Source organism: Danio aesculapii, chromosome 1, assembly GCF_903798145.1.
Source record: "Danio aesculapii chromosome 1, fDanAes4.1, whole genome shotgun sequence".
Lineage (NCBI taxonomy): Eukaryota > Metazoa > Chordata > Actinopteri > Cypriniformes > Danionidae > Danio > Danio aesculapii.
The window spans coordinates 15,802,101-15,827,100 of NC_079435.1; the positions used below are offsets into that span (position 1 = coordinate 15,802,101).

At 35.3% G+C, this 25,000-nt stretch overlaps 1 protein-coding gene across 1 annotated transcript; it reads left to right on the forward strand.

Moving 5' to 3' along the window:
- Window positions 1-1,353: 1,353 nt before the first annotated feature.
- ddx39aa (DEAD (Asp-Glu-Ala-Asp) box polypeptide 39Aa) lies at window positions 1,354-11,341 on the forward strand. The gene is made up of 10 exons (XM_056456702.1): window positions 1,354-1,448; window positions 3,424-3,636; window positions 4,703-4,830; window positions 5,088-5,364; window positions 5,457-5,575; window positions 7,897-8,028; window positions 8,114-8,223; window positions 8,564-8,708; window positions 8,806-8,953; window positions 11,081-11,341. The coding sequence occupies exons 2-10, from the start codon at window positions 3,429-3,431 to the stop codon at window positions 11,095-11,097; spliced, it is 1,284 nt and encodes a 427-aa protein (XP_056312677.1). The 5' UTR covers window positions 1,354-1,448; window positions 3,424-3,428; the 3' UTR covers window positions 11,098-11,341.
- Window positions 11,342-25,000: the final 13,659 nt, after the last annotated feature.

A 25,000-nucleotide genomic window follows, 5' to 3' on the forward strand; every position in this document is an offset into this window, starting at 1 on the left:
AGGAATAGCTATGATTGACAGCTCAGTCCACCACTCCTGTGCTTTCCTTTTTCCTCAGCCACTGTGGGGTAGCGGGCAGGTGATGCTGCGGTCTTGATTGGTGTGACTGTTCTGACAATTTTAACCGGTTTATCTTTTAATGATATACATTATTTACTTTATGATAACTACTATAATCTTTCCACAATCACTAGTGAAACGTATTTAATATAAACATGTAAATACAAAAAATATTTCGCAATTTTAATTACAAACTGTTTTATCAGCGTTAACAATTTAGTGGAAATTTTCACAAAAATGTAAATATGGTCACGAGTTTTACAAGTAATTTATTGTTATATTGAAATAAAATTCAATGTATAGTATCCAGCATACGAGTACACCCCTCAAATATCGTCATCTTTGAAAAGTGGGGGTTTTCTATAGGAGGCTTAACAATAAAATTTATTTGTTTATAAACATTAGATTAGTAAGTATGAAAGCCAAAACTTAAACTAATCTAACCAAAAACCTTATGATAATAGTCAAACAATTAGTACACCCAAATTTAAATATTAGGGAAAATCAAATAAAAAATAGGAAAAATCAAAAGAAACTAAAAATATTTACAATTTAGTTTAAATTTAATAGTTTGCAATAGTTTTTACAAGTGTTTTGCTTGAATTTAAATGTATCTTTTAATTTCTAAAAATAATATTATAAATAAAATTTAGTTATAAAAGAACATTTGTTTACATGCAGCAAAATATTACCTATATTCACTGAGAAATTGATCAAATGTTCTTTTTTAAGTTGGAGTGTACTCATTTATGCTGAACACTACAATTCCCAATTGCTTTTAATGTTTTTTTTTTCTTTTGCCTATTTATTTTATGAAGTGTTTATTGTACATGGAGTACAAACGCATTGCACCAGTGAGTCTTATATATTTTTGAAATGCTGTGAATCTTGCCAAGAAAGCTGACTCTGGTTTTAATGTTTATTATAAAATATATCTGTTATTTAAAAACTATATTTCACCATAAATACATGTATTTACATAAATATATATATATATATATTTTTTTTTAAATCGCATTGTATTTATTTACTATATTTATAATAATCTACTTTTATAATTAGATTATAATTAACATTTAATTATTTTATATTTTTTAAATCACTTTAGTTCGCACTTTTTATCAAAATCAAACCAAAAATCTGAATGCATGTAGTGACATCGTGTGGACATCTGTGAGAATGAATATTGGCGACAGTCGTTTGAACCCGCCCACAACATCGACGCGCTCTTTTTGTTACCCAACCACACGCACGTACTGCTTCTCAGCTATGATTGGCGTCGAACACATCCAATGCACGAGCTCGGTTTTTATATCCGGGAAGCGCTGTAAACTTAAGGCCTAAGCACACGATTCTCGAGTGCCGACGTTCAGTACCAACACCAAAAGGTAAATTATGTTTTATTCTATACAACTATTAACTGCAACTTCCTAATTACGTGATAACGAATGCCAAGCACTTTCCGATTTTACCTTATATTAGACGCCTTTTAGTTGAACATGTTATAATATAGAAGAACAGTTGAGATGGACACCTCGCGTTTGTCTACGTTCACGGCTCAGCCTGTGAGCCTCAAAGCCTAAACACGAGACAGAAACCGATTTTCGCCAAACAGCTCCGTATTTCATGACTTCGGGTGTTTTAAAATACTTTGTGCTCATACACAGTACATACACGTTTTGGCGTTTTAGGAAAATGCCAATTGCGCCATTTATTGAATCCACAGGGATGAATTGTATGAGAAGGCGAATGGCGCCTCCATTGTCTGCACGCTGAGCGGCGCTCGATCATTGAGGTAAAGTTGGTCTTATATTCTCACATTCGGACTTTCTCCCTAATAATATAATTTCAGAAAAGTATTATGTAGGAAAGTATGGGGAAATCATATTAGTAGCCAACGACTATCGCCAAGTACTCCATTATTCACATTCAATTAAATGTTGTTTTGAAGTCATACCTAAATGCGATTTCAGAAACAACATTCTAAGTAACCTATTGTAGTAAACTATATAGAGATGGCTAAAATAAACGATAAATAAAATGAAAAAGCAACTTTACCTCAGTCAGTCGATCGGTTATATCGGAGCATGTTTTACAACGTATCGCAACTTTTATTATGGCATTGGAGGTGTTTGCTCTTTAAAAAATCATGATTATTATCATAAAGGTCTGATTTATCATTATAACGATGTCGGTTTTAGTTTAAAGTTTATTTATGTTGGTTTAATAATGCTGCATAATACATGTTGATGTAGTTTAGGTTGTTTCAGAACAGAAAGCAGGGTATTTGTTCAGTGAATGTTTGTTTTTGTGCTCATTTATGACATTGTTTTTCTACTGGTCTTCAAACAAGAGTGGTTACAAAATATAAGTCCGTAAGGCTTTAATTTATTAAGCTGTGGATTTAATATTGCACTGGGAAAAGATACAAAAATATAGTTTATACTGGGTTGAGATGCAAAAATACAGTTCGTACTGTGACTGGGTTGAGATGTTAAATGACTCTCTTTACTGAGAAATTGATCAAATGTGTGTTTGTCCTGAACTCGAGCTCTAATATGTCAGTGAGAGTGAGGTAGAAAACTTAATTTCATTGTTTGAATGAAATAGATTTTTCTTATTCTAGTGGCAGATTTTTTTTTTTACTTTTTGCTTTAATTGTACTCATGATTAGTTACACGGCTGATGATTAGTTTAACAGAAAACAAGACTTATGTTGGTCTTCATTGATATGTATTCTGTCGATTTAAAGGGATATTTCACCCAAAAATGAAAATCCTGTCATTGTTTACTTGTGCCTTACTTGTTTCAAAACCATATGAGTTTCTTTATTCTGTTGAAAATAAAAAAAATATTTTGCGAAATATTGAAAACCTGTGACCATTGACTGCCATAGTATTTGTTGTTCCACAATGTTAGTGAATGGTTGTAGATTTTTAGATTCATTTTATTATTATTGTGTGTAGTTTTTTTACCAATCAAAAGTAAATTACATTTTTGTGTGAACTGAATCTCTTTAAGACTGTTTAGACCTTTGCTCTAGTAAACAGCACAAGTTCTGATAAAGAGCATCTCTTTTGTGCAATGTGATCCTAAGGTGCAGTTTGAGCTATAATCTTGACTTGTATCTATTTTTGTAGTAAGCCCCAATTGTGATTGTAACAACAACCAAGCTGTATTTTGAGTCTTTGGAGCATTGCAGATGCAACTCAATGACTGCTCCCGTTAACTTTCCATTTGTTATTCCCTATTTTAAGTCCTAAATCCTGCAGAAATGCATGCATTTCTGAATCATGTATTCTTGATTAATATTCCTGTCTTAACGCTGTTATTTACATTTTGCTGTTATTTATTTTTTTGAAGTTACCATGGCCGAGAACGATGTTGAAAATGAGCTGTTGGACTACGAGGAAGATGAGGAGCCACAGCCCACTGTGGACAGTGGAGCCACCACCGGCAAGAAGGAGGTTAAAGGTTCTTACGTCTCCATCCACAGCTCCGGATTCCGAGATTTCCTCCTGAAACCAGAGTTGCTCCGCGCTATCGTTGACTGTGGCTTTGAACATCCTTCTGAGGGTGAGGATTTTAGATAATGTTTTAATAATGTTTTAGTTCAAGCTAGAAAATATGTTCTTTCAGTTTTATTTAATATTTAATATTTATTCATATTTAGATATAAATTATATATGTATGTGATACAATATAAATATATAAATTTAAATATCTTGGCAAAAAAATACTTTTAAATAATTTTGTTTATAAATATGTGTGTGTATCGCATATACGTGATGAATATATATATATAACACACACACATATCTAAGTCAAAACAAACTTTTATTTTGCAAATAATCTTTCCCAGCACTAATATTTTGAAATGTGTACACACACACACACACACACACACACACACACACACATAGATATATATACATTTTAAACTACTACATGGTATGGGCATTATGTGCCTCTTAAAATTAGAAGTAAACCCATTTCAAATATTTGGGCTAATATTTTAAGTTTGCAGAGTTAAGTTAAAGTTAAGTTAAAAATGATGTTTTTTATTATTATTAATACATCTCATAGTCTAACATGACTAGTTTTGTGGCGCATGCAGATTATTTGGAAAATATAAAAAACTGATGTGATATGGGATAAATACGTGACGTGTTCAAGGTTTATTAAAAACTGCTACCATGCATGGAGAAACGCAGCAGGCCATCAGTTTAGCAAATGTTGTTGTTTCACATCCATTATGGACAGCATTACCAGATGTTTAATTATCTGAAATGGGTTAGCTCATCATAAGTCAGGGAAGTCCAAACTTGGTCTTAGAGGACCAGTGTCCTGCATAGTTTAGCTCCAACTTCCCTCTCCACACCTCCCTGGAAGTTATAGTATACCTAGAAAAATTTTCAATCGCTGGTTCTGGTGTCTTAAATTGGGGTTGAAACTAACATATTCAGGCCACTGATCCTCCAGGACTGAGTTTGGACACCCCTGTCTATGTCCATTGAAATAATGTAAATATAATGACCTTTTATCTGTGTGACGTATATGTAAAACTGATAATGTGGGTTAAAAACAAAATTCTGTTAGTGTTATTGTTGACACTGTGTTTACCATGTCTTTTCCCCCTTAGTCCAGCATGAGTGCATTCCACAAGCCATCCTGGGCATGGACATCTTATGCCAGGCAAAGTCTGGTATGGGAAAGACCGCCGTATTTGTGCTTGCCACACTACAACAGATCGAGCCTGTGGATGGACAGGTTGGTTAATTACACTAAATCTTGCATGTTTAAAAACATCTCATAGTTTATATAACTGTATATCCCAACAGATAAATATTTTAAATGTATTTTGTAAAGGTTAGTGTCTTAATATATCGGAGAGTGGCTAGACTGAAATTGCCACTTATAATTATTCATAATTCATGTTAATTATGTATATACTGTGTTTTTTTCATTCTAGTATAGTATTAGCTATAAATAGTAATGATTATTTTCCATTTTGTAATTCTCTTCAGGTGTCTGTGTTGGTTATGTGCCACACGCGAGAACTGGCCTTCCAGATCAGTAAAGAGTACGAGCGCTTCTCCAAGTACATGTCCAGTGTTAAGTGTGCCGTCTTTTTCGGTGGCTTGTCCATAATGAAGGACGAGGACGTGTTGAAGAAGAACTGCCCACACATTGTTGTTGGAACGCCAGGGAGGATTCTTGCCCTCAGTCGCAACAAGACCTTGACCCTCAAAAACGTCAAACACTTTGTTTTGGACGAATGTGACAAGATGCTGGAGCAGCTGGGTGTGTGTTTAGTTTTTATTTTCTATCGACTGCTTTATGGAGGTGTCTGGATGCTTTTTTGTTCAGCTGACTGTGTGTTTTTTGCGTGTTAGATATGAGACGGGATGTCCAGGATATCTTCAGACTGACCCCTCATGAGAAGCAGTGCATGATGTTCAGCGCCACATTAAGCAAAGAGATCAGACCAGTCTGTCGCAAATTCATGCAAGATGTAAGTTTTTTTTTTTTTTTTTTTTTTTTTTTTTTTTTTTTTTAATTGTAGTTTTAATTAGGAAAGTTCAGTTTTATCTGTAGCTATACCCCCTGTAGGACTTTGGATTTAATTGAAATGCAGTTTTGGATTTGCCCTCCAGTAATTATGAAAACATAATAATTCAGATGAAATTAATATTGTGCTACATTCTGCCCTTTTCCAGAGTGTGATTTTGTTTTCCTCCTTCAACAAAGTCCAATTTCATGTGTAGAATCATGTAATGTGGCTAATTTAAGTGTATTATATTTATTCATGTTTTTAAAAGTGTAAACTCATATGGGACTACATGTAAACGAACTGATGAGGCAGCAAAACAGGCTATTTCCTTGAAAGTGGCAATGTTTAATTCCTCCTGACCACCTGAAACCTACAATTCATCTGTAAAAAACGATACATGGCAAAGGGTATGGGACAACTGCATAAATTATACAAAAATTAACATAAAAATAAATGCAAATTATAATTTTGGGACCAGGCATGAACAAACTGTCCTTACTAGATGTCGAATTGGACAGGTAGGGCTATTTGATTTGGGGAAAAGATTTAATATTAAATATTTAATAACATTTTTTGGATAGACATTTCGGTTTGATTTGCGATTTGATAATAGCCTATATCGTAGCTTCTTACTGCTAAAATGTAGTGAGTGTTTTTTAAAACGGATATTAACTCCATTTATTCAAATTTGTTTTTAAATATTAGGATATTAAACTCCTAATTTTTCCTCTAGAGCAAACAGTGAACACAAATAAAATGACAGCTGTAAACATGACAGCTGTGTAAACAGCTCTGAAATTGTAGTTTGCTGTTGCTTGCTACTAGATTGAGTGTCACTGGCAATACTTTTAGTTGACTTTTTAGCAAGACGCTCCTCATATAGCCGCCTGTGGTGCTTTTTTTTTTTTTTTTTTGGTGCTGGTTGTATTTCCTTGTGCTGTGGCAGCAATTCTGCTACAGCTCTTACAAATGACCTGTTTTTGTTCGGTGTTTGTGACTTTGAAAACAAGATATTCCCATATTATCAACATGCTGTTTGTCTTTGATATTTGTCATCATCGCCATCATCCCACTCGTTCGCACTTTCCTGTTTGTTTGTTTGTTTTTTAAATGTAGACGTTCTGCATAGTTCAACTGCAAATTTTTGATTGACCTGAACAAAAGTGTGCTAACTCATTTGGCTAGTAAGGCTGTCACACACAGACGGCAGTAACACATTTGCTCTGGGTGGGAAATTGGATAATAAATATATATATATATATTTCATATCACAGGATCTTATGATTAGCTAATCGCAACATTTGAAACCGCAATTCGATTTCGATTAATCGCACAGCCCTGATTCTAGGTTGACTCATTTGTGTGTACTGAATAACGAGGCACCACCTAAATGTGATTATTGCTAAGCTGCTCTTACCATAAAACATATTTTGTTGGAATGTGGAAGTTTGAATACCATTAGACAAACTTTTTATAAGACTACTTTTATGGACATTTTTAAAAAGGTACCACCAGGAAGAATCTTAAATTATTTATCAGAAATGGAACTGAAAATCATATTTAACTTTGAATATATTTATTTCTATTTGTTTTTATCATGTAATATTTTTATGTCTATTTATTTTGTCATGAAATAGCCATAAATTGCTGATATGGCTATGTGCTCAGAGATGAAACCGAACACGGACCTGTAAAGCCATTTTTTTAGCTCAATTTTAACACTTAAATGGCTAAATACATGCAAAACTGTGTAAAAAAAAATGTGGCGCTTAATGATTATTTACATAAAACCTCATTTGTCATGTAAAAATGAATGACTATGCAACTAGGTAGATCTTAAAATGACAAATTTAAAAATCGCTTCTCAATGAATTTTGTAGGATTGATAAGAAATAAATCAAGTTTAATTCTTACAGTGAAGATTATGCTGTTTTATTTTACACTATATTATTATTTTATTGTATACTTGCTTACAAAACTAAGTACAGTTTAATTATTTCAATTACACGAATACTTTGTTTTATGCATTGAGAATTGTGACATTTTATGGTCTCAAATTGTCATGGTAACCTCATTTAAAGAATATATATGCATATCACAATATGTATATGGAAAATCACAATCTTTAAATGAATCACTCACAGATGTTGGTCACATGGTCCTCGTAATAACTGATTTTTACAATATTGACCGAAAAAAAAAAAATTGTGGTGATGACTTTCTCAGTCAATTTTCACTCATCTCTAATCTAAAACATTGTTTTCTTTCTTTTTTCCTTGCAGCCAATGGAGGTATTTGTTGATGATGAAACAAAGCTTACCCTGCATGGTCTTCAGCAGTACTACGTCAAACTGAAGGACAGCGAGAAGAACCGCAAATTGTTTGACTTGCTCGATGTTCTGGAGTTCAACCAGGTGACTGACGTGTCATGAGATTATATATTTGGAGACTCTGAATGTAAGACCTTGTTAACTTAAATAGTTTGTTTGGGTGGATTAGGTGGTGATATTCGTCAAGTCCGTTCCACGCTGCGTGGCTCTGTCTCAGTTGCTGGTTGAACAGAATTTCCCTGCCATTGCGATCCACAGGGGAATGGCTCAGGAAGAAAGGTAAGACAGTTGTCCGTATGAATGAAACATGTTTGTGGTTTTTCTTGTTGGGAAAAGGTAAAATTTGTGAATTTATTATCATTATTTTTATTTTTTAAACCGTTGATCATCAGTTGGCACATTAACCACTTAGATAGGCAAGAAAAATTGAGAATGCCTGATTATTTGGTGTTGGCTTTGCAATCAAATAATGTGGTTATATTGAAAGTCAGTGGGGCAAACACAGCCACGAACATAACGAAAGGGTAGTAAATTTGAACAGTAGTCAAGGGTTAAGGCAATTGTTCATCCCATGATATTGGGAAAAAGTTGGTCAAAGTTCTCATTCTCTCTCCTGCAGGTTATCTCGGTATCAGCAGTTTAAAGACTTTCAGCGGAGGATTCTGGTGGCTACGAATCTCTTTGGTCGTGGAATGGATATTGAGCGTGTTAATATTGTATTCAACTATGACATGCCTGAGGATTCAGACACATACCTACACAGGGTATTTATGCATGATGCGTGTGGCATTTTTACCTTTCATTAAACTTGAATTGCTCAAAGTTGTTGAACAACTTTGCTATTTTCCTTTGTTCATTCAGGTTGCTCGTGCTGGCAGGTTTGGCACAAAAGGTTTGGCCGTCACCTTCGTATCAGACGAGACCGATGCGAAGATCCTGAATGATGTGCAGGACCGCTTTGAAGTCAACGTGGCTGAGTTGCCTGAGGAAATCGACATTTCCACCTACAGTAAGAAATTGATTAAACACACTCAGACTCTCTAAATATGTTGATCTTATGTGTGTTTAATGGATTTTTCCACTGAGCGTAAATAACAATGCAGTAACAACCAACCAAAAACAGATTGTGCGCCATCTGCTGTTAAAAACTAAGCTTTCAATTAATTCAAGAGAGAATAGCGATGCATTTTGATAGTCACAGAAAAATTCTCTAATGTCAATATTGCAATAGCAACAAACTGTTAAATATATACTTTTAGAAGGTCCTACTTTTAAAGATGACCTATTATGCCCCTTTTTACAACATATATAAAAAGTCTCTAATGCCCCTAGTGTTTCAGCTCAAAATACCCACGGTTCAGTTGGCCGGCCCTGGCGCGGTAAGAAGAGGTGTGCCAGAGCTTGCTACGCTTGTAATGTGAGTGAAAAGCGCGCCTGAGCCCGAAACAAGACGTGGCATCACTTTTAAGGGACTGCTTCATATGGATTTATTAATCATTCTTACAGTTTAATGAACTGTTGTAGTTTATTAAAGATACAAACCCCTCGCTGCACCTTCAGCAAACCACCTAATGCGCGCAGCACAATGACTTAAATGAACATTTATGAGCGTCAGAAGTTGTGGATCTGTTCGGGAGAATATCTCACTGTGTCACTGCATCCCAAACGACTAAAACGATAAGACTAAACCAATGTCCACTGTGCTGAGCGAGAGCGATTCTCTTCCTGTTAAACTGAACAGTCCGGTCATCCATGACGTAAGTGTGCTCCGGCTCGAAAGGCAAAATGCTGTGTGAACAACTGTACCTTGTGAGTACACCTAGTGGTGAGTCTGTACTATCTCAATCATATAATTTGCTTATCACTCAATGACGGTTGGGTTTAGGGGTGGGGTTGGGTGCTACATCTCCTATTAGCCACTAAAGTAGCCATTTTCTACCTGCTAATTTTAGATCTGGTTTCCAAAATCTCACCTTATAAATTGGGCACAACTAGAGGAGAGAGATGACAAATAAAACTGTAGATTGTTCCAGGACTGTAGGCTAAATGTCAGTTTTGTTTGCCTGTTTGTGATGAGACATGAGTGCTGCAAAAAAAAGAGGTTTAAGTCTGTGACTGCTAAATGCTATAACTTTGAGGTATTATCACATCGTGCAAAGGGTCATTTTTGGTCATGCGTTCAGCATATGTGACAGTCGTGAGCACTGGCTGTACCGCTGTACTGACATTTTATCCTACCTGTCAGATTATGATACCAAAGGTGTATTTGAATGGTTCTGAGGTTGGGGTTAGGTAGGTTAGGGCGATTTATTACAGCTTTATATCACACTACTCCACATTACAATTGACACTGGTAGCAAAAGAGGAGAAATCAACAGAACACTGCTGCTCAATAATAATGAGGAAATCACAGATATTCTGTTCTGAAATAACGTCAGGACTCAGAAACGCTATATTGTTAGCCCAGTTTTTTCCCACTCGGCATGCAGTATCAAATTCCATTAAAACAACACTTTTCCAGCAGTTCATACTCGCAACCAATGTCTCGTTTGTCATGGGGGGGCATGAAATGCAGAACATGTTCTTGAATGAAAGTGAAAGTGCCAAACTGCAGTTAAAGTCGACAAATTAAAAAGGAAACTCACGATATTACATGACACTCCACAGGAAATGTGGATAGCGCTGTGACGCAATGACGTTTATCAATCTTTGTGCTAAAACATGTAAAACGAGATCATGAAAAGAACATTCAAAAAGCAACTCATGTAAACACCTTAATCTTATTATTGTCTTATTCAGATTAAGGCAAATAAATAATAATATTGTGACAATATGCTTCATCAATGAAAGCTATTTTAAAAATAAATGCTAAGACAGTGTTTCTCAACCATGTTCCTGAAGGACCACCAGCTCTGCACATATTAACTGTCTCCCTTACCAAACACACCTGATTCAGATCATTAGCAGAGATTGAAAGAGCTGTAATGGGTGTGACAGACAAACAAGACATACAAAACATGCAGTGTTGGTGGTCCTCTAGGAACCTGGTTGAGAAACACTGATATCAGTAATCGAATTAATTTTTTACATAGCTACTGATTGCCTCCTAATTGCTTCTCTCTTTGTCTCTCTGCAGTCGAGCAGTCCAGATGAGCAGTGTGTGCTGAAGTGATGGTGGCTGTTGTCCAGCTCTCCCAATCTGTGTCTCAGTGTAGTTTCTGTGACCGCTGAAGGGCCAACCGCCCGTTTTATTTTCATTTGATCATGCCCAAAAAGCCTCTTCTCCGTTTGTGTACTTCTTATTTTATTGTTCCAGGGGATTTGGTGGGGAGTCATTTTTTTACTTCTGTTAATTGTGGTTGTTTGTTGGTTTGAGAATTAAAAACATTTTATACTACTCCAGTTGTCTGTCTGATATTTAAAATGATTATAATAACTAAATGTCAAGTTATAACATTAAAATATCTGGGTTATTTTTTTATTTATTTATTTTTATTTTATTTAGCTGACATTTTTCCAGACAATTTTGTGTCTAATAGACATCTAAACATCTAAACTTGGGCTGAAAATCTAATAGACGTCCAAGAATAGCCCAAAACTAGACTAGTCATCACATAGACAGATTAGACAGACTTTATATGTGTAATCCTTCATTTTTGTTTATAGTTAGGTTAGGTTACTTTATTTATATCCGAAGGTAGATTTGGTTTGCAGTCAAGAGTCCTCAACTCGCAACAGTGCCACACAAAGGAACTCGCACAGTAACAACAACAACAAATGAACATTATGACATATACATAATAACACATAAAGTATAAATGAATAATCACTTCAATCACAGAACCCCCCCCCCCCCCCCCCCCCACCCACCCATCCTAAGAAATTTTTTTAAATGATCTAAAATATACAAGTCACAAGTTATGTATTAAAATATATACAAGTTATTTGATGGTTAGTCTAGTTTTGGCCTATTTTTAGCATCTATTAGATGTTCACTGACAGCCCAAATTTAGCCTTGTTTTTTAGCCAAGACGACTATGTCTGGGCATCTATCAGACATCTTTCAAAAACAAAACAATGCTTGCTGGGTTATTTATTTTTAAACCGTTGTGTTTGTCCATATTTTACCTATTGTTGAGTTATTAGTGTGTAAATGTCTTGCATAAAGCTTGGATGCAGCTCTATCCACAACTCTATAAATAACTGCAGATGAAGTACAGTTTGTTAAAACCGATGAGACAGAAACACCCCTGGTGAAGTGTGGGAACATGGTAGATCCTGTGCTTGGTAAAACATCCAGAGTAACGGGAGATGCTCAGAATATCTTTCATGTTCATCAAGGTGTTGAATACAATCTAGGTCGACAGTTATTCCTGTTGAATGTAACTAATGCATACTTGATACACTGAGATTATCCTGGATCTCCATTTACCCAGAAGGCTTTCTGTCCTGTCCTTGAAAGGTTTAATTTTATTCTAGGTGGCAGTATTTTTTTTTTATCTTGTTTTGAACAAAATAAAAAGTTTCTATGTCTTTTAAAAATGACAAGATCGTATTATTATTGTATTATACTGTATTATTGTATTTCCTAATATCTATTTTTTCCTTCTGGGGAAACTTTTATTTATTTTAGTTTGGCTGGAATAAGCATGTTTTTTTACCACTGGGTCAATATTATTAGTCCCCCTACGATTTTTTTTTCCTTTTCCCGATTGGCTACACGACAAACTACTGTTGTCCAATGACTTACCTAATTAACCTAGTTAAGCCTTTAAATTGCACTTTAAACTCAATACTTGTATCTTGCTAAACAAGAAAAAATACATGCACTGTCACTAAAGAAAAGAAATTAGTAGTTATAGATTGGTTATTAAAACGATTATGTTTAAAAAATGTCTTCTCCGTTATGCCACCCACTGGAAATATTTGGGGGAAAATAAAGTTTACACTGGAGGACTATGACAAATAAAAACAAAATTCAGGTGTTTAGAAAGAGTTTGTTTTATTTTGATTGACCTGCAAAATCAAAAGAAAACAACAATCTGAAAGCTAAACTTACGGATAGAAAGAAACGACAAAGCCATTAAAAGCTGCCCGCTCATAATAAACCGCAGAGGTTCTGATTGTGTTGTTCTGAATCGCCGCGGGCTTGACTGCAGTGCAACACACTGTTAAAGGGAGACTTCTTTGTTCAATAACCCTGTTAAAAACAAAACATCACATTCCAACAAACAGGCATTCAGTTACCATATTGTCTATTTTAAACTATAGTAAACTAAAGTTTAAAATGATAGTTTAAAATAGAAGCTAAAGTGGGCCAGGCTGCTCCCACCCACCATAATCCTGGCAGCTACCGACTCCCTTGTTTCCCCAAGAGTCCTCAGAGCCCCCTGTAGCGCCGTGTCAAAGCGTGCACGGGCCGCCTCGCCTCAGGGAGTGCATGAGCTAACCGGGCGCCACCCCTGTTACCCGGAATGTTGCTCGGCGGCACTTTTCGAGCAACAAACACATAATATTCTTGGTGATGTTGATTTGCGTGGGTTTACCAAACCACAAAGAACTACACCACATTTGGCCCATATGTGATTCATATTCTTCGTGGTTTAAAGTTTCACGAAGTGGACTAGGTGAGATTAGCGAGGCTCTACTTATACCGTCGGTATTGAACTCACGTTGGTCAAGTACAAACGGCAACACCTCGAGAACTGACAAAACTGTCAGAGAACTGTTCAGCTTCATGAGAATGCAGATCGAATCTTTAGAACGTGACGTCACTGGCTGAGAATCTCGTCAATCTCCTTATAAGTGCTGAAGAGTTTAAGATAAATTGCCAAACACACTCACGGGCCTACTTTATACACACACATATACATTATATATATATATATATATATATATATATATATATATATATATATATATATATATATATATATATATATTTGTTCATTCATATTGTTTTCGGCTTAGTCCCTTACTAATCCGGGGTCGCCAAAGCGGAATGAACCGCCAAATTATCCAGCACGTTTTTACACAGCGGATGCCCTTCCAGCCGCAACCCATTTCTGGGAAACATCCACACACACTCATTCACACATACACTACGGACTATTTTGCCTACCCAATTTCTTTGGACTGTGGGGGAAACCGGAGCACCCGGAGGAAACCCACGCAAACGCAGGGAGAACATGCAAACTCCACACAGAATTTAAAAAAATAAATAAAATAAAAAAAAAATATATATATATATATATATATATATATATATATATATATATATATATATATATATATATATCATATGGCTGTATGAGATCATATGTTCATATAATTATAAATCACCTGTTTCTAAATGGTTTGTCTCTAAAAGTGAGGGGGACGTATCCACCCCGGTTACTACACCCCTATATATATGTATGTGTGTGTAAATATATATATTTTAATTATTATTAATATATATGTATTAATTTGAGCAGTACATACTGCCTTCTGTTTTTCAGCCCCTCTTTATGAGGAAAAACTTTTGGAGTTCTATAAAAGCTGTTCGGTACTTCATTTTTTGCCCGATTTAAACAATTATAAACAACATAAAACAAACATTTTGATGTTCTGATGGCGATTATGTAGAAGAACCACTTCCTGCCCTCAATCTGAATCATTAATGACCTCAACCTATTTCATTTACATAGAAAATAATAAAAATCTCTATATATAATTTTTTAAACTAATTTTATTAATGTAAACTGTTGCAGCAAATAACAATACGTTTTTAGAAGTAATTTGTCAAATTAAATGTGATCATTAATTAGATCAAATCACTAAACTGTAATTAGTTTTTTCATATATATTTAGGTTTAGCAGAAATATTAATTGACTTTTGATGTATGTAATCGAGACTTTAGGCTGGGGTGAGACAAGAACACAGAGTCCAGAAATCCAGTGCCATGAAAGTTTATTTATCTATAACTCAGGTAAAACGCAAGATGGGACAGATGAACGAAACACAGGAAGGCACTTCTGTACATGAATATGAGGTTTGTGCGGTTCTAAACAAAAGAGAAGCATAAACAAACAATCAGATTAAAAACACCATACATATCTACAAACCAAACCATGACGACCAGGGAAGCAGCTCCAAGGTTATTTAGTCCATTGTGTGAGAATGCATGCTTTTATAAATCAGTGCTAATTAGAAGGCTACAATGATTAGCTAATTGGAAAGGGAGCTTAAATGGGCTAATGAGCAGATGATTACTAATAAACTAGAATTTAAATCAACTTGAAGCAATAACAAACTACCACAAAATAAAGTTTTTTACATAAATACATAAATAGAAAAAGGAAAAAAATAAATAAATGGGTCCCTGATTAACATATTCCCGTTTTTTTTCCCATTGATTGGCTGGCATGCTAGGAACCACTTCTAAAGCTACGGTCACACCGGGCTTTGTGTGTGCGAAATTCTGTCGTGCGGCGCTGCGAAAAGGGGCGGGATTAAACAAGATTATTAGACATTAAAAAAAGAGAGCGATTGCTTCATGTTTTAAATTTCTGTCCAGAGAGGTCATGTTTGGATCCTCGATTGGTCTCATGCAGTCAAGCGATACGATTTCGCAGGTCAGAGTTCACCAAGCTTGAACTTTGCACCGCAGCAATGCGAAACTTGATGCAAAACCTTGCGTTTCCGGTCTGACGCATTCGCGTGCGTATAAATGGAAGTCTATGGGAGGAAAAGCAGTGTGACCGCAGCTTCACGCAGTTAAGTGATGCAATTTCGCAGGTCAGAGTTCACCAAGCTTGAACTTTGCACCTCAGCAACATGCTAAACTTGACACATGACCTTGCGTTTCCGGTCTGACACATTCGCGTGCGTATGAATGGAGGTCTATGGGAGGAAAAGCCCAGTGTGACCACAGCTTCAGAGTCTGACAATCAGACAATTAGAGCATTAGAGACAATTAGAGAATGACATCTGAATAACATCACTTCTTTTTTTTTAGTCTTTCAGACTAAACTTTTTCAGGAATTTCAATACAAAAGGAAAAAAATTGCTGTACAGTTTTGTTGTCTGAGCTTGGCGGTTGTTTTGAACTAAAATGGTCCTGTGGTCCACTGACGTTACAGTGGACATGCTGTAAAATTAAAAATAAAAACAAAATGTAAAAACTCTAAATTGTAGATTTTTTTTTAACCCAAAGGATGTAGGAAATCGCAAAAAAAGAAAAATGGAAGAAAATTTACTTTGGATCTCAGGAGGGTATAAAAATAGGTGGCATCGCCCTATGTCACAAGAGGGTTGCTATTTCGATCCTCGGCTGGGTCAGTTGGCATATCTGTGTGGAGTTTGCATGTTCTCCCCGTGTTCCCGTGGGTTTTCTCCGTGTGCTCCTGTTTCTCCCACATGCCAAAGACATGGTATAGGCCTAGGTGAATTGGGTAAGCTAAATTGGCCGTAGTGTTCCCAGTGATGGGTTGCAGCTGGAAGGCATCCGCTGCGTAAAACATATGCTGGATAAGTTTGCGGTTCATTCCGCTGTGGTGACCTCAGATTAATAAAGGGAGTAAGCCGAAAAGAAAATGAATGAATGAAAAACACATAAATCAAAATGTGGAACGTAATAATCCAGTTCCTACGTTTTGGCGCAAGATGGCGCCAATTACCTGTTTTATTAGATTGTATAGCCTATAGGCCTTTTTATTTATTATTTGTTTTATTTTATTAATTACCTTATTTGTTTTTATGTATTATTAATATATTAATTGTTATCTGTTTCTCATACATGGTGTGTGGCTTTTCCAGTCACTATTATGGTATAATTATTATTGTACAATATTGTACAGTAGCAAAATCCTCTAAAAATCTAATCAAATCACAGATATTGTCAGATCAGCAGCAGCACTTGTTCGATGATGAGTGAAAAGCTTTGGTGCTGCCTTCAGACAGTGCAAAATACAACGGCATACTCCAAAACAATACTATCAACAGTTACATTCAGTCTGTATTCTAGTTATACTATAGTTTATACATGCACAGTGCACAGCATAACTTAGAAATTTAATATTTTTATCCATTTATCGGTGAATATAGGTCATATTTTGGTGCATTTGAACAAAACAGATTTATTAAACAGATATATTTATTAAAATAATATTTTAGTCACCCAACATCTAAATAGAAAGATAATACAATAAAATTCAAGTAAAATATTGAAAAACAAAATTACAAACTACAAAATTTTAACTAAATTTGATACATTTTAGTTTTTCTTGAATTTTCCTCTTTTTTTATTTGTATTTAATATTTTTCTAAAACATAAATTTGGGTGTACTAATTTTGGACTGTTATCATAGGTTATTTTGTCAAATTAGCTCCAGACTTGGCTTCAGTACTGACTAATCTAATGTATATGCACAAATATAATATTGCTTAGCTTCCTATAGAAAATATTGATTTAAATGAGATAATTGTAAGTGGTGTACTCATATATGCTGAGCACTGTAAACTATAAAGTTTTTAAATCAAATCTCAAAAATGGCCGGTTAGTTTTGCTTCTATAATATACCTCCCTATATAAATAGAAATCGCCATTTTAAATAATTATATATTTAATTAATAATAATTAAATTAAATTTATACTTAATATATTGTCTTTAAATATGATGTATGATCATATTATATATCATATTGTATATGTTTATTTCATTTTGATTTTACATTATATATTGAATATGATTGCGACTTACATTCCAAAAACATGATAATAATTACGTATCAAGTGTTTTTTTTTAATTGTTGCATCAGTTGTGCTTTTCTCAGAATTAAAAAACCTCATGACATATCTAAACTACAAAATATCTTGGTATAAGTGTAGATATACAGTTGAAGTCAGAATTATTAGGCCCCCTGAATTATTCGCCCCCCTGTTTAGTTTTTCCCCAATTTCTATTTATCGAAGAGAATATTTTTTTGAACACATTTCTAAACATAATAGTTTTAATAACTGATTTAAAAAGTGATTTATTTTATCTTTGCCATGATGACAGTACATAATATTTGACTAGATATTTTTCAAGACACTTCTATACAGCTTAAAGTGACATTTAAAGGCTTAACTGGGTTAATTAGGTTAACTAGGTAGGTTAGGGTAATTGGGCAAGTTATTGTATAATGATGGTTTGTTCTGTAGACAGTCAGGAAAAAAATTAGGGGTTAATAATTTTGGCCTTAAAATGGTTTTTAAAAAATTAAAAACTGCTTTTATTCTAGCCGAAATAAAACAAGACTTTCTCCAGAAGAAAAAATATTATCAGACATACTGTGAAAATGTCCTTGCTCTGTTAAACATCATTTTGGAAATATTTAAAAAAGAAAAGAAAATTCAAAGGGGGGCTAATAATTCTGACTTCAACATATATATGCAGAGCAAAAACAAACATAAATGACAAATAATCTTTAAAATAAGGCATTTTTATCCTGTATCGTGATTCTGATTAATATTATTAATGTTATTTATTATGTAACTTGCCGTTTTGAAGCTTTGAGACTAAAGTAAACAATGTTTTCAGGTATGTGCTTAATTGTGAATTTAAATACACTTTTTCCTCTTCCAGGAAAGCAGTTTCAAATATTGTTCAGTCATTTGATCACCTGTCACGAGTCTATCAATCTTTGCCAAAAGAATGTATCTTCCAAAACCACACATTTCTGACTAGTAATAGTAAGTAACAAATCACAGATCAGCTATGTGATGAAAAAACTCCCTAAATGAAAATGTCTATTTAAAAACATCGTGTCCCGCCTCAACTGTGTGCTTCAATATTCAAATTAGTCAACACATAAAAAAAACATGAAATCACATGATACGTTTTTTTTTTATGTGTTGACTAATCTGAATATTGAAGCACACAGTTGAGGCGGGACACGATGTTTTTAAATAGACATTTTCATTTAGGGAGTTTTTTCATCACATGGATGATCTGTGATTTGTTCTCTGAACAGAAACAGTCCAGACTTTACAGACTGAACAATACGGCTTAATTACTTATTACTGATAAATGTGTGTGTGTGTGTGTGTTGCATGTATAGATTCATCAATTAAACAATTCATTTAATTAAACTGTTATAAATGTATACACCCACCAGGCACTATTAGGTACAACTTACTAGTACCGTATTCCTCAGAGATTTTGGTCCATATTGACATGCTAGCATCATGCAGTTGCTGCAGATTTGTCGGCTGTACATCCATGATGCGAATCTCCCGTTCCACCACATCCCAAAGGTGCTCTATTAGATTAGGATCTGGTGAATGTGGAGGCCATTTGAGTACAGTGAACTCATTGTCATGTTCAAGAAACCTGAGATGGTTCGCGCTTTATGACATGGCGCGTTAACCTGCTGGAAGTAGCCATCAGAAGATGTGTACACTGTGGTCATAAAGGGATGGACATGGTCAGCAACAATACTCGGGTAGACTGTGGTGTTGACACGATGCTCAATGGGTACTAATGGGCCCAAAGTGGGCCAATAAAATATCCCCCACACTATTACACCACCAGCAGCTTTCATGTTGTTGACGGCAAATTCTGACTCAGAAATCGAGACTTGTCAAACCAGGCAATGTTTTTCCAATCTGCTATTGTTTAATTTTGGTGAGCCTGTGTGAATTGTACTCTCAGTTTCCTGTTCTTAGCTGACAGGAGTGACATCCGGTGTGGTCTTCTGCTGCTGTAGTCAATCCCTCTCAAGGTTTGATGTGTTGTGTGTTCAGAGATGCTCTCTGCATACCTTGGTTGTAATGAGTGGTAATTTGAGTTATTGTTGCCTTTCTATCAGCTCCAACCAGTCTGGCCATTCTCTGAACTGGCTGGTCTCTCAATCATAATAAGTAATAATCCAATCAGATTGATCCCCACCTACAAAAAATGGACAGATTTCACCCTGCTGCCTTCATTTTGGAAGAATCCCCCCTTCCACCCCATCTCCTCCTCCCTTACATGCTAAAAGACCCGGCGAGAGCCCAGGGCTCAATTATCTCAGGGTTCTCCAGAGACAGAATGCCAAACCTGCTAATAGCATCAAGCATATCCAAGTGTCAACTCTTGATGTTTTCACTTGTTGTTTAATTAAACAAATTTCATAATATCACTCTTGTTTGTATGTTTTGTTTCAGTTAATTTCAATCACGCCAAAGCATAGGATATTTCAACTTTTTTTAAAACTTCATTCATATTTATTTATATAACTGCCATTTTTTTATTTTTCATTTCATTTTTGCCTTGATATTTAATATATCTTGTTTAAATACACCATGAACAGCAGCTAGGCTACTTATTTCCTTTGTTCCCTATTTCCACCTGGGGATACTCATCCTAAGGCCTCTAGAGATTGTGACCTGTGAAGAGATGATGCCAACCATAGAGGACCTCTAGAGGTCTCCATAATCCTGGACCAGGCCGTATCCTGAGCAGCAGCTGTGACTGTCATGGAGGAGTGGAGAGCATGAAACATATTCCTGAAAGACCCCAGTGACAGATGAGTCTCCGCATTGAGGGCCAGCTAGAACACCCACTGGTGACCTACTCACACCTGCTGCTTCTCCACGATAGACGCCCAGCATTCTCCAGCCTCTGGCGTCAATACTGCAGCTCTGCACAAGAAGTTTAGCCAGAGGAGAAATGGTCTTGCCCAACTGGATTCTCTCAAGGTTTTTTCCTTCACTTTAGTCAATAGGTGAAAATTTGTTCCTCGCCACTTTCACCACCGGCTTGCTCAGTTTTGGGACTTGTGGAGCTGCGCATCGATGGATTTGCTCTTCAGTGTTTGGACTTTCAGCAGTGAAAATTAAACCACACTGAACTGAACTAAACTGAAAACTGGACTGACACAGTTTCAATTTACTAGAACATCTATGTTAAGCTGCTTTGACACAAATCTACATTGTAAAAGAACTATAGAAATAAACAAGAATTGAATTCTTTTTGCACATATTAGTATTTCACTATTTTAACATTTTACTTGTTAAAATTACTTATATTAATACATTACAATATCAGAAAGAGACACCTGAGTTTTGAGAGATCTGATAACAACTTTTTCATTTACCTTTACAGTTATATATAAGATTTTGCTAAATATAGAACGCACACATCCATCCTATTTGATTGCTTTTGGTCTGTTTTTTTAACAATTATAATATTTTTTGTAATTGGTCAACAAAAAAAAAGATTTTGCATAATAAAAATCTTCACAAATATGTATGTTTTCTAGATTTGATTAGCATGCTGCTCTAAGAATAATATAACCGAGGAACAGTTTATTTCAAGGGAATTGTTGTTGCAAATGTGTGTATAAATCAATAATAGAAATGTACGTAACAACATAAGACGGAAACAATTTGTTTTTTCCTGTAAAACCAATGGCTGGATTCTGGAATGTTCTAACTATTTGACCCATAAATATAAACGTTGCTTTACTCTGACTATGTAGTCCGGCAGTCATTGCTTCATCCCAGTATCTTTTTGGTTTTCAGTATGTTATGTTCGATTTGTAAAAAATAAGTAAGACAGAGAGATCTTATTACTTTCAAATTATTACCCATGATGTTTTACAGTGGTTTTTTTATGTTTACTCAAGTGTTTTGACCCCATTCAAATACTGAAAGACACCTTTAAATGTTGCCCTTTTTTTGTGTAATAAAGGCTTAACAAGAGCTAATTCACATAGAGGCTTTTGTGTAAGCAAGTGTATTTTACAAAGTAAGGATTTAAGTGCTTTAGCGCTAGTCATACTTAATGTTTTCTTGAAAAGTTGGTGATTGATCAGTTAAACCAGCAGCATATCACGTGTTGAGAAGCCATTTGCTTGTAAGTCTCATTTAGGCTTGTTTAACAAATAGGGCAAACAGGTGAGCTCTTACTATACTTATGTAAGGCTTTGTTCCTCTGACAGACAGCATTTCATTTTGATCCTATTGAGTGCCGCTTTTGAAGGGAAAAAATCAGGCCCTTATATTGTCATGCATGATGTGCAGTGTTTAAACCTGCAAAGTGTGCAGCACTGGAGTGTGCTTGTGTTCACAAAATTCTCAAATATACTGTTAACTCAATATAAACAACAAACAAAAATAGATAAATGTCATTTCACACTATTTAACAGAAAAAGAACATCCATTAAATATCTTATTCATTTCTGTCATCTGTAGAACACACAAACACAAAGTTTTTATGTCTCTGTTTTCTGTTTTGTCCGTGTAGGCTAGTATCAGTAATCTAGAATCAGTCTATCAAATAATTGACTTGGGTTTCCTTCAAGTTTCAAATGTTTACTGGATACTCTTGCACAATAAACAAGAAAAACTATGTTGCTTTGTCAATTGTAGTTTCGTTTTTATTTCACGCCAAGACATCCCTGTAATCGTAACAAAACATTCCAACGATAAGTTGAGCAAACCATCACGAACAAACAGGGGGAAGATCAACAAATGTACATATAAACTAAACATATCAACATATTCCTCAAGTATTTCATTATCTATTATTAATTCTAATCTTTTCATTTATGATTTACATTGTAGAGCACAGGTGTCAAATACAGTTATGGAGGGTCGCAGTTGTGCACAGTTTAGTTTTAACCCTAATTAAACACACCTGATCAAACTAATTGAGTCCTTTAGGCTTGTTTGAAACCGACGGGTAAGTGTGTTGAAGCAGGGTTGGAACTAAAGTGTGCTGAGCTGCGGCCCTCCACGAACTGGATTTGACACCTGTGACACTGTAAAAAATTAAAAGACAAAAAAAAAATCACGACAACAAATGATTTTTTGTTACTTTTTTACTATTATAATAACTCGAATATATTAGTCAGTTTGAGTAATGTATAGAGATGACTAGAACATCTCATTTAACTAAATTTAAAGTAGTAAGATTTTTTTACAGTGAAGACAAAACGATTTAAATTTCTTTAAAATAGACTTAAGCCAGTTTACACCAAGGATGACCACTGATTTTTTTTTTCTCTCCATTATGTTCTAAATATAAATATTCTTTATTGGCATTCAACATTCAAACAAATGTACATTGTAAAATCCAATTAGTTCAAAATAAGTAAACACATTATCTTGAAATGACAAGTTGATTTAGAAAAAGTAAGTAAATGCATTATACAGTAACTTGAAACTGGACTTATTTTTTCTAATTTTGCATAGTTTTTTTTTCTTTTAGACAACAGGTTTACTCACTTTTTGAAGTAAAGTCAGCTAATTGCTTCAAAACCAACAGGTTTACTCAATTTAAGTTGTCAACTCATGACTTTAAAAGCAATGGTTTACTCACTTTTTAGTCAAGTAATCACTTTTAAAAGCAATAGCTTATTATAACTTTTAAGTAACATCTACTAATCACTTTAAAAGCAACAGGTTTTCTTCATTTTTAAGTAGGGTCAACTAATCATTTTAAACATAATGGTTTACTTTTTTGGGATGGTTGTTGGTGCCAGGTGGCTGATTTGAGTATTTCAGAAACTGCAGATTTTTTTGGGATTTTCACACACAACCATCTCCAGGGTTTACAGAGAATGATCTGAAAGAGAAAATATCCAGTGAGCAGCAATTCTGTGGGCGCAAATGCCTTATTGAGGCCAGAGGTCAGAGGAGAATGGCCAGACTGGTTTGAGCTTATAGGCAACAGTAACTCAAATAACCACTCGCTACAACCGAGGTCTGCAGAAGAGCATGTCTGAATGCACAACACGTGGTGGATGGGCTACAGCAGCAGAAGACCACACCGAGTGCCACTCCTGTCAGCTTAGAACAGAAAATTGAGGCTACAATTCACACAGGCTTACTAAAATTGGACAATAGAAGATTGGAAAAGTGTTGCCTGGTCTGATAAGTCTCGACTTCTTCTGCGACGTTCAGATGGTAGGGTCAAAATTTGGCATCAACAACATGAAAGCATGGATCCATCCTGTCTTGTATCAACGGTTCAGGCTGGTGCTGGTGGTGTAATGGTGTGAGGGATATTCTCTTGGCACACTTCGGGCTCATTAGTACCAATTGAGCTTTGTGTCAACGCCACGGCTGACTTAAGTATTGTTGCTGACCATGTCCATCTCTTTATGACAACAGTGTACTCATCTTCTGATGGCTACTTCCAGCAGGATAACGCATCATGTCATAAAGCGCGAATCATCTCAGACTGGTTTCTTAAACATGACAATGAGTTCACTGTACTCAAATGGCCTCCACAGTCACCTGAACTCAATCCAATAGAGCCTCTTTGGGATGTGGTGGAACGGGAGATTCGCATCATGGATGTGCAGCTGACAAATCTGCAGCAACTGCGTGATCCTATCATGTCAATATGGACCAAAATCTCTGAGGAATATTTCCAGTAAATGGTTGAATCTATGCCACGAAGGATTAAGGCAGTTTTGAAGGCAAAAGGGGGTCCAATCTAGTACTAGTAAGGTGTCCCTAATAAAGTCTCCGGTAATTTTTTCATTGTGAAAATGTTCTTCACCCCAAGAAACTGAACTGAAAGGTTCTTTAAAGAATACAATGGAGTCCAGGACAATATGAACGAACAATAAAAAACACTGACAGTCGATCAAAATCCTACTTTGAGGATCAGCTGAAGCCTTTCAGGTGGCAGACAACTAAAATGCAGCATGTGTTGCGCTTTTAAGAACATATTGTACACCCTACAGTCGTCACTAATAACATATTATCATTAAAGTTATCATTATTATAGTCTAAACATGCCTTTGCACTGACTCGAGGATAAGTGATTTGTTGTGAACTTTAATAACAATCAAAAGCTTTTTGAAATAAGGAAACTTAGCATATTAGTAATCAAAATAGTACAGATTTATGAGAACTGCTGATCTTGCTGATCTCGCAGTGGACGTGTCTACAGTAATGATGGTACACAGCCAAAGATAAGCAGGCCTGTGACGTTGGTTTAGTGTTGCTGGTTTTATCACATTCTTTGCTATCTTAAGAAAATTGATCTTCTGGAAATGTTATCACAAACAATCTTTTTACAGGACTTAACA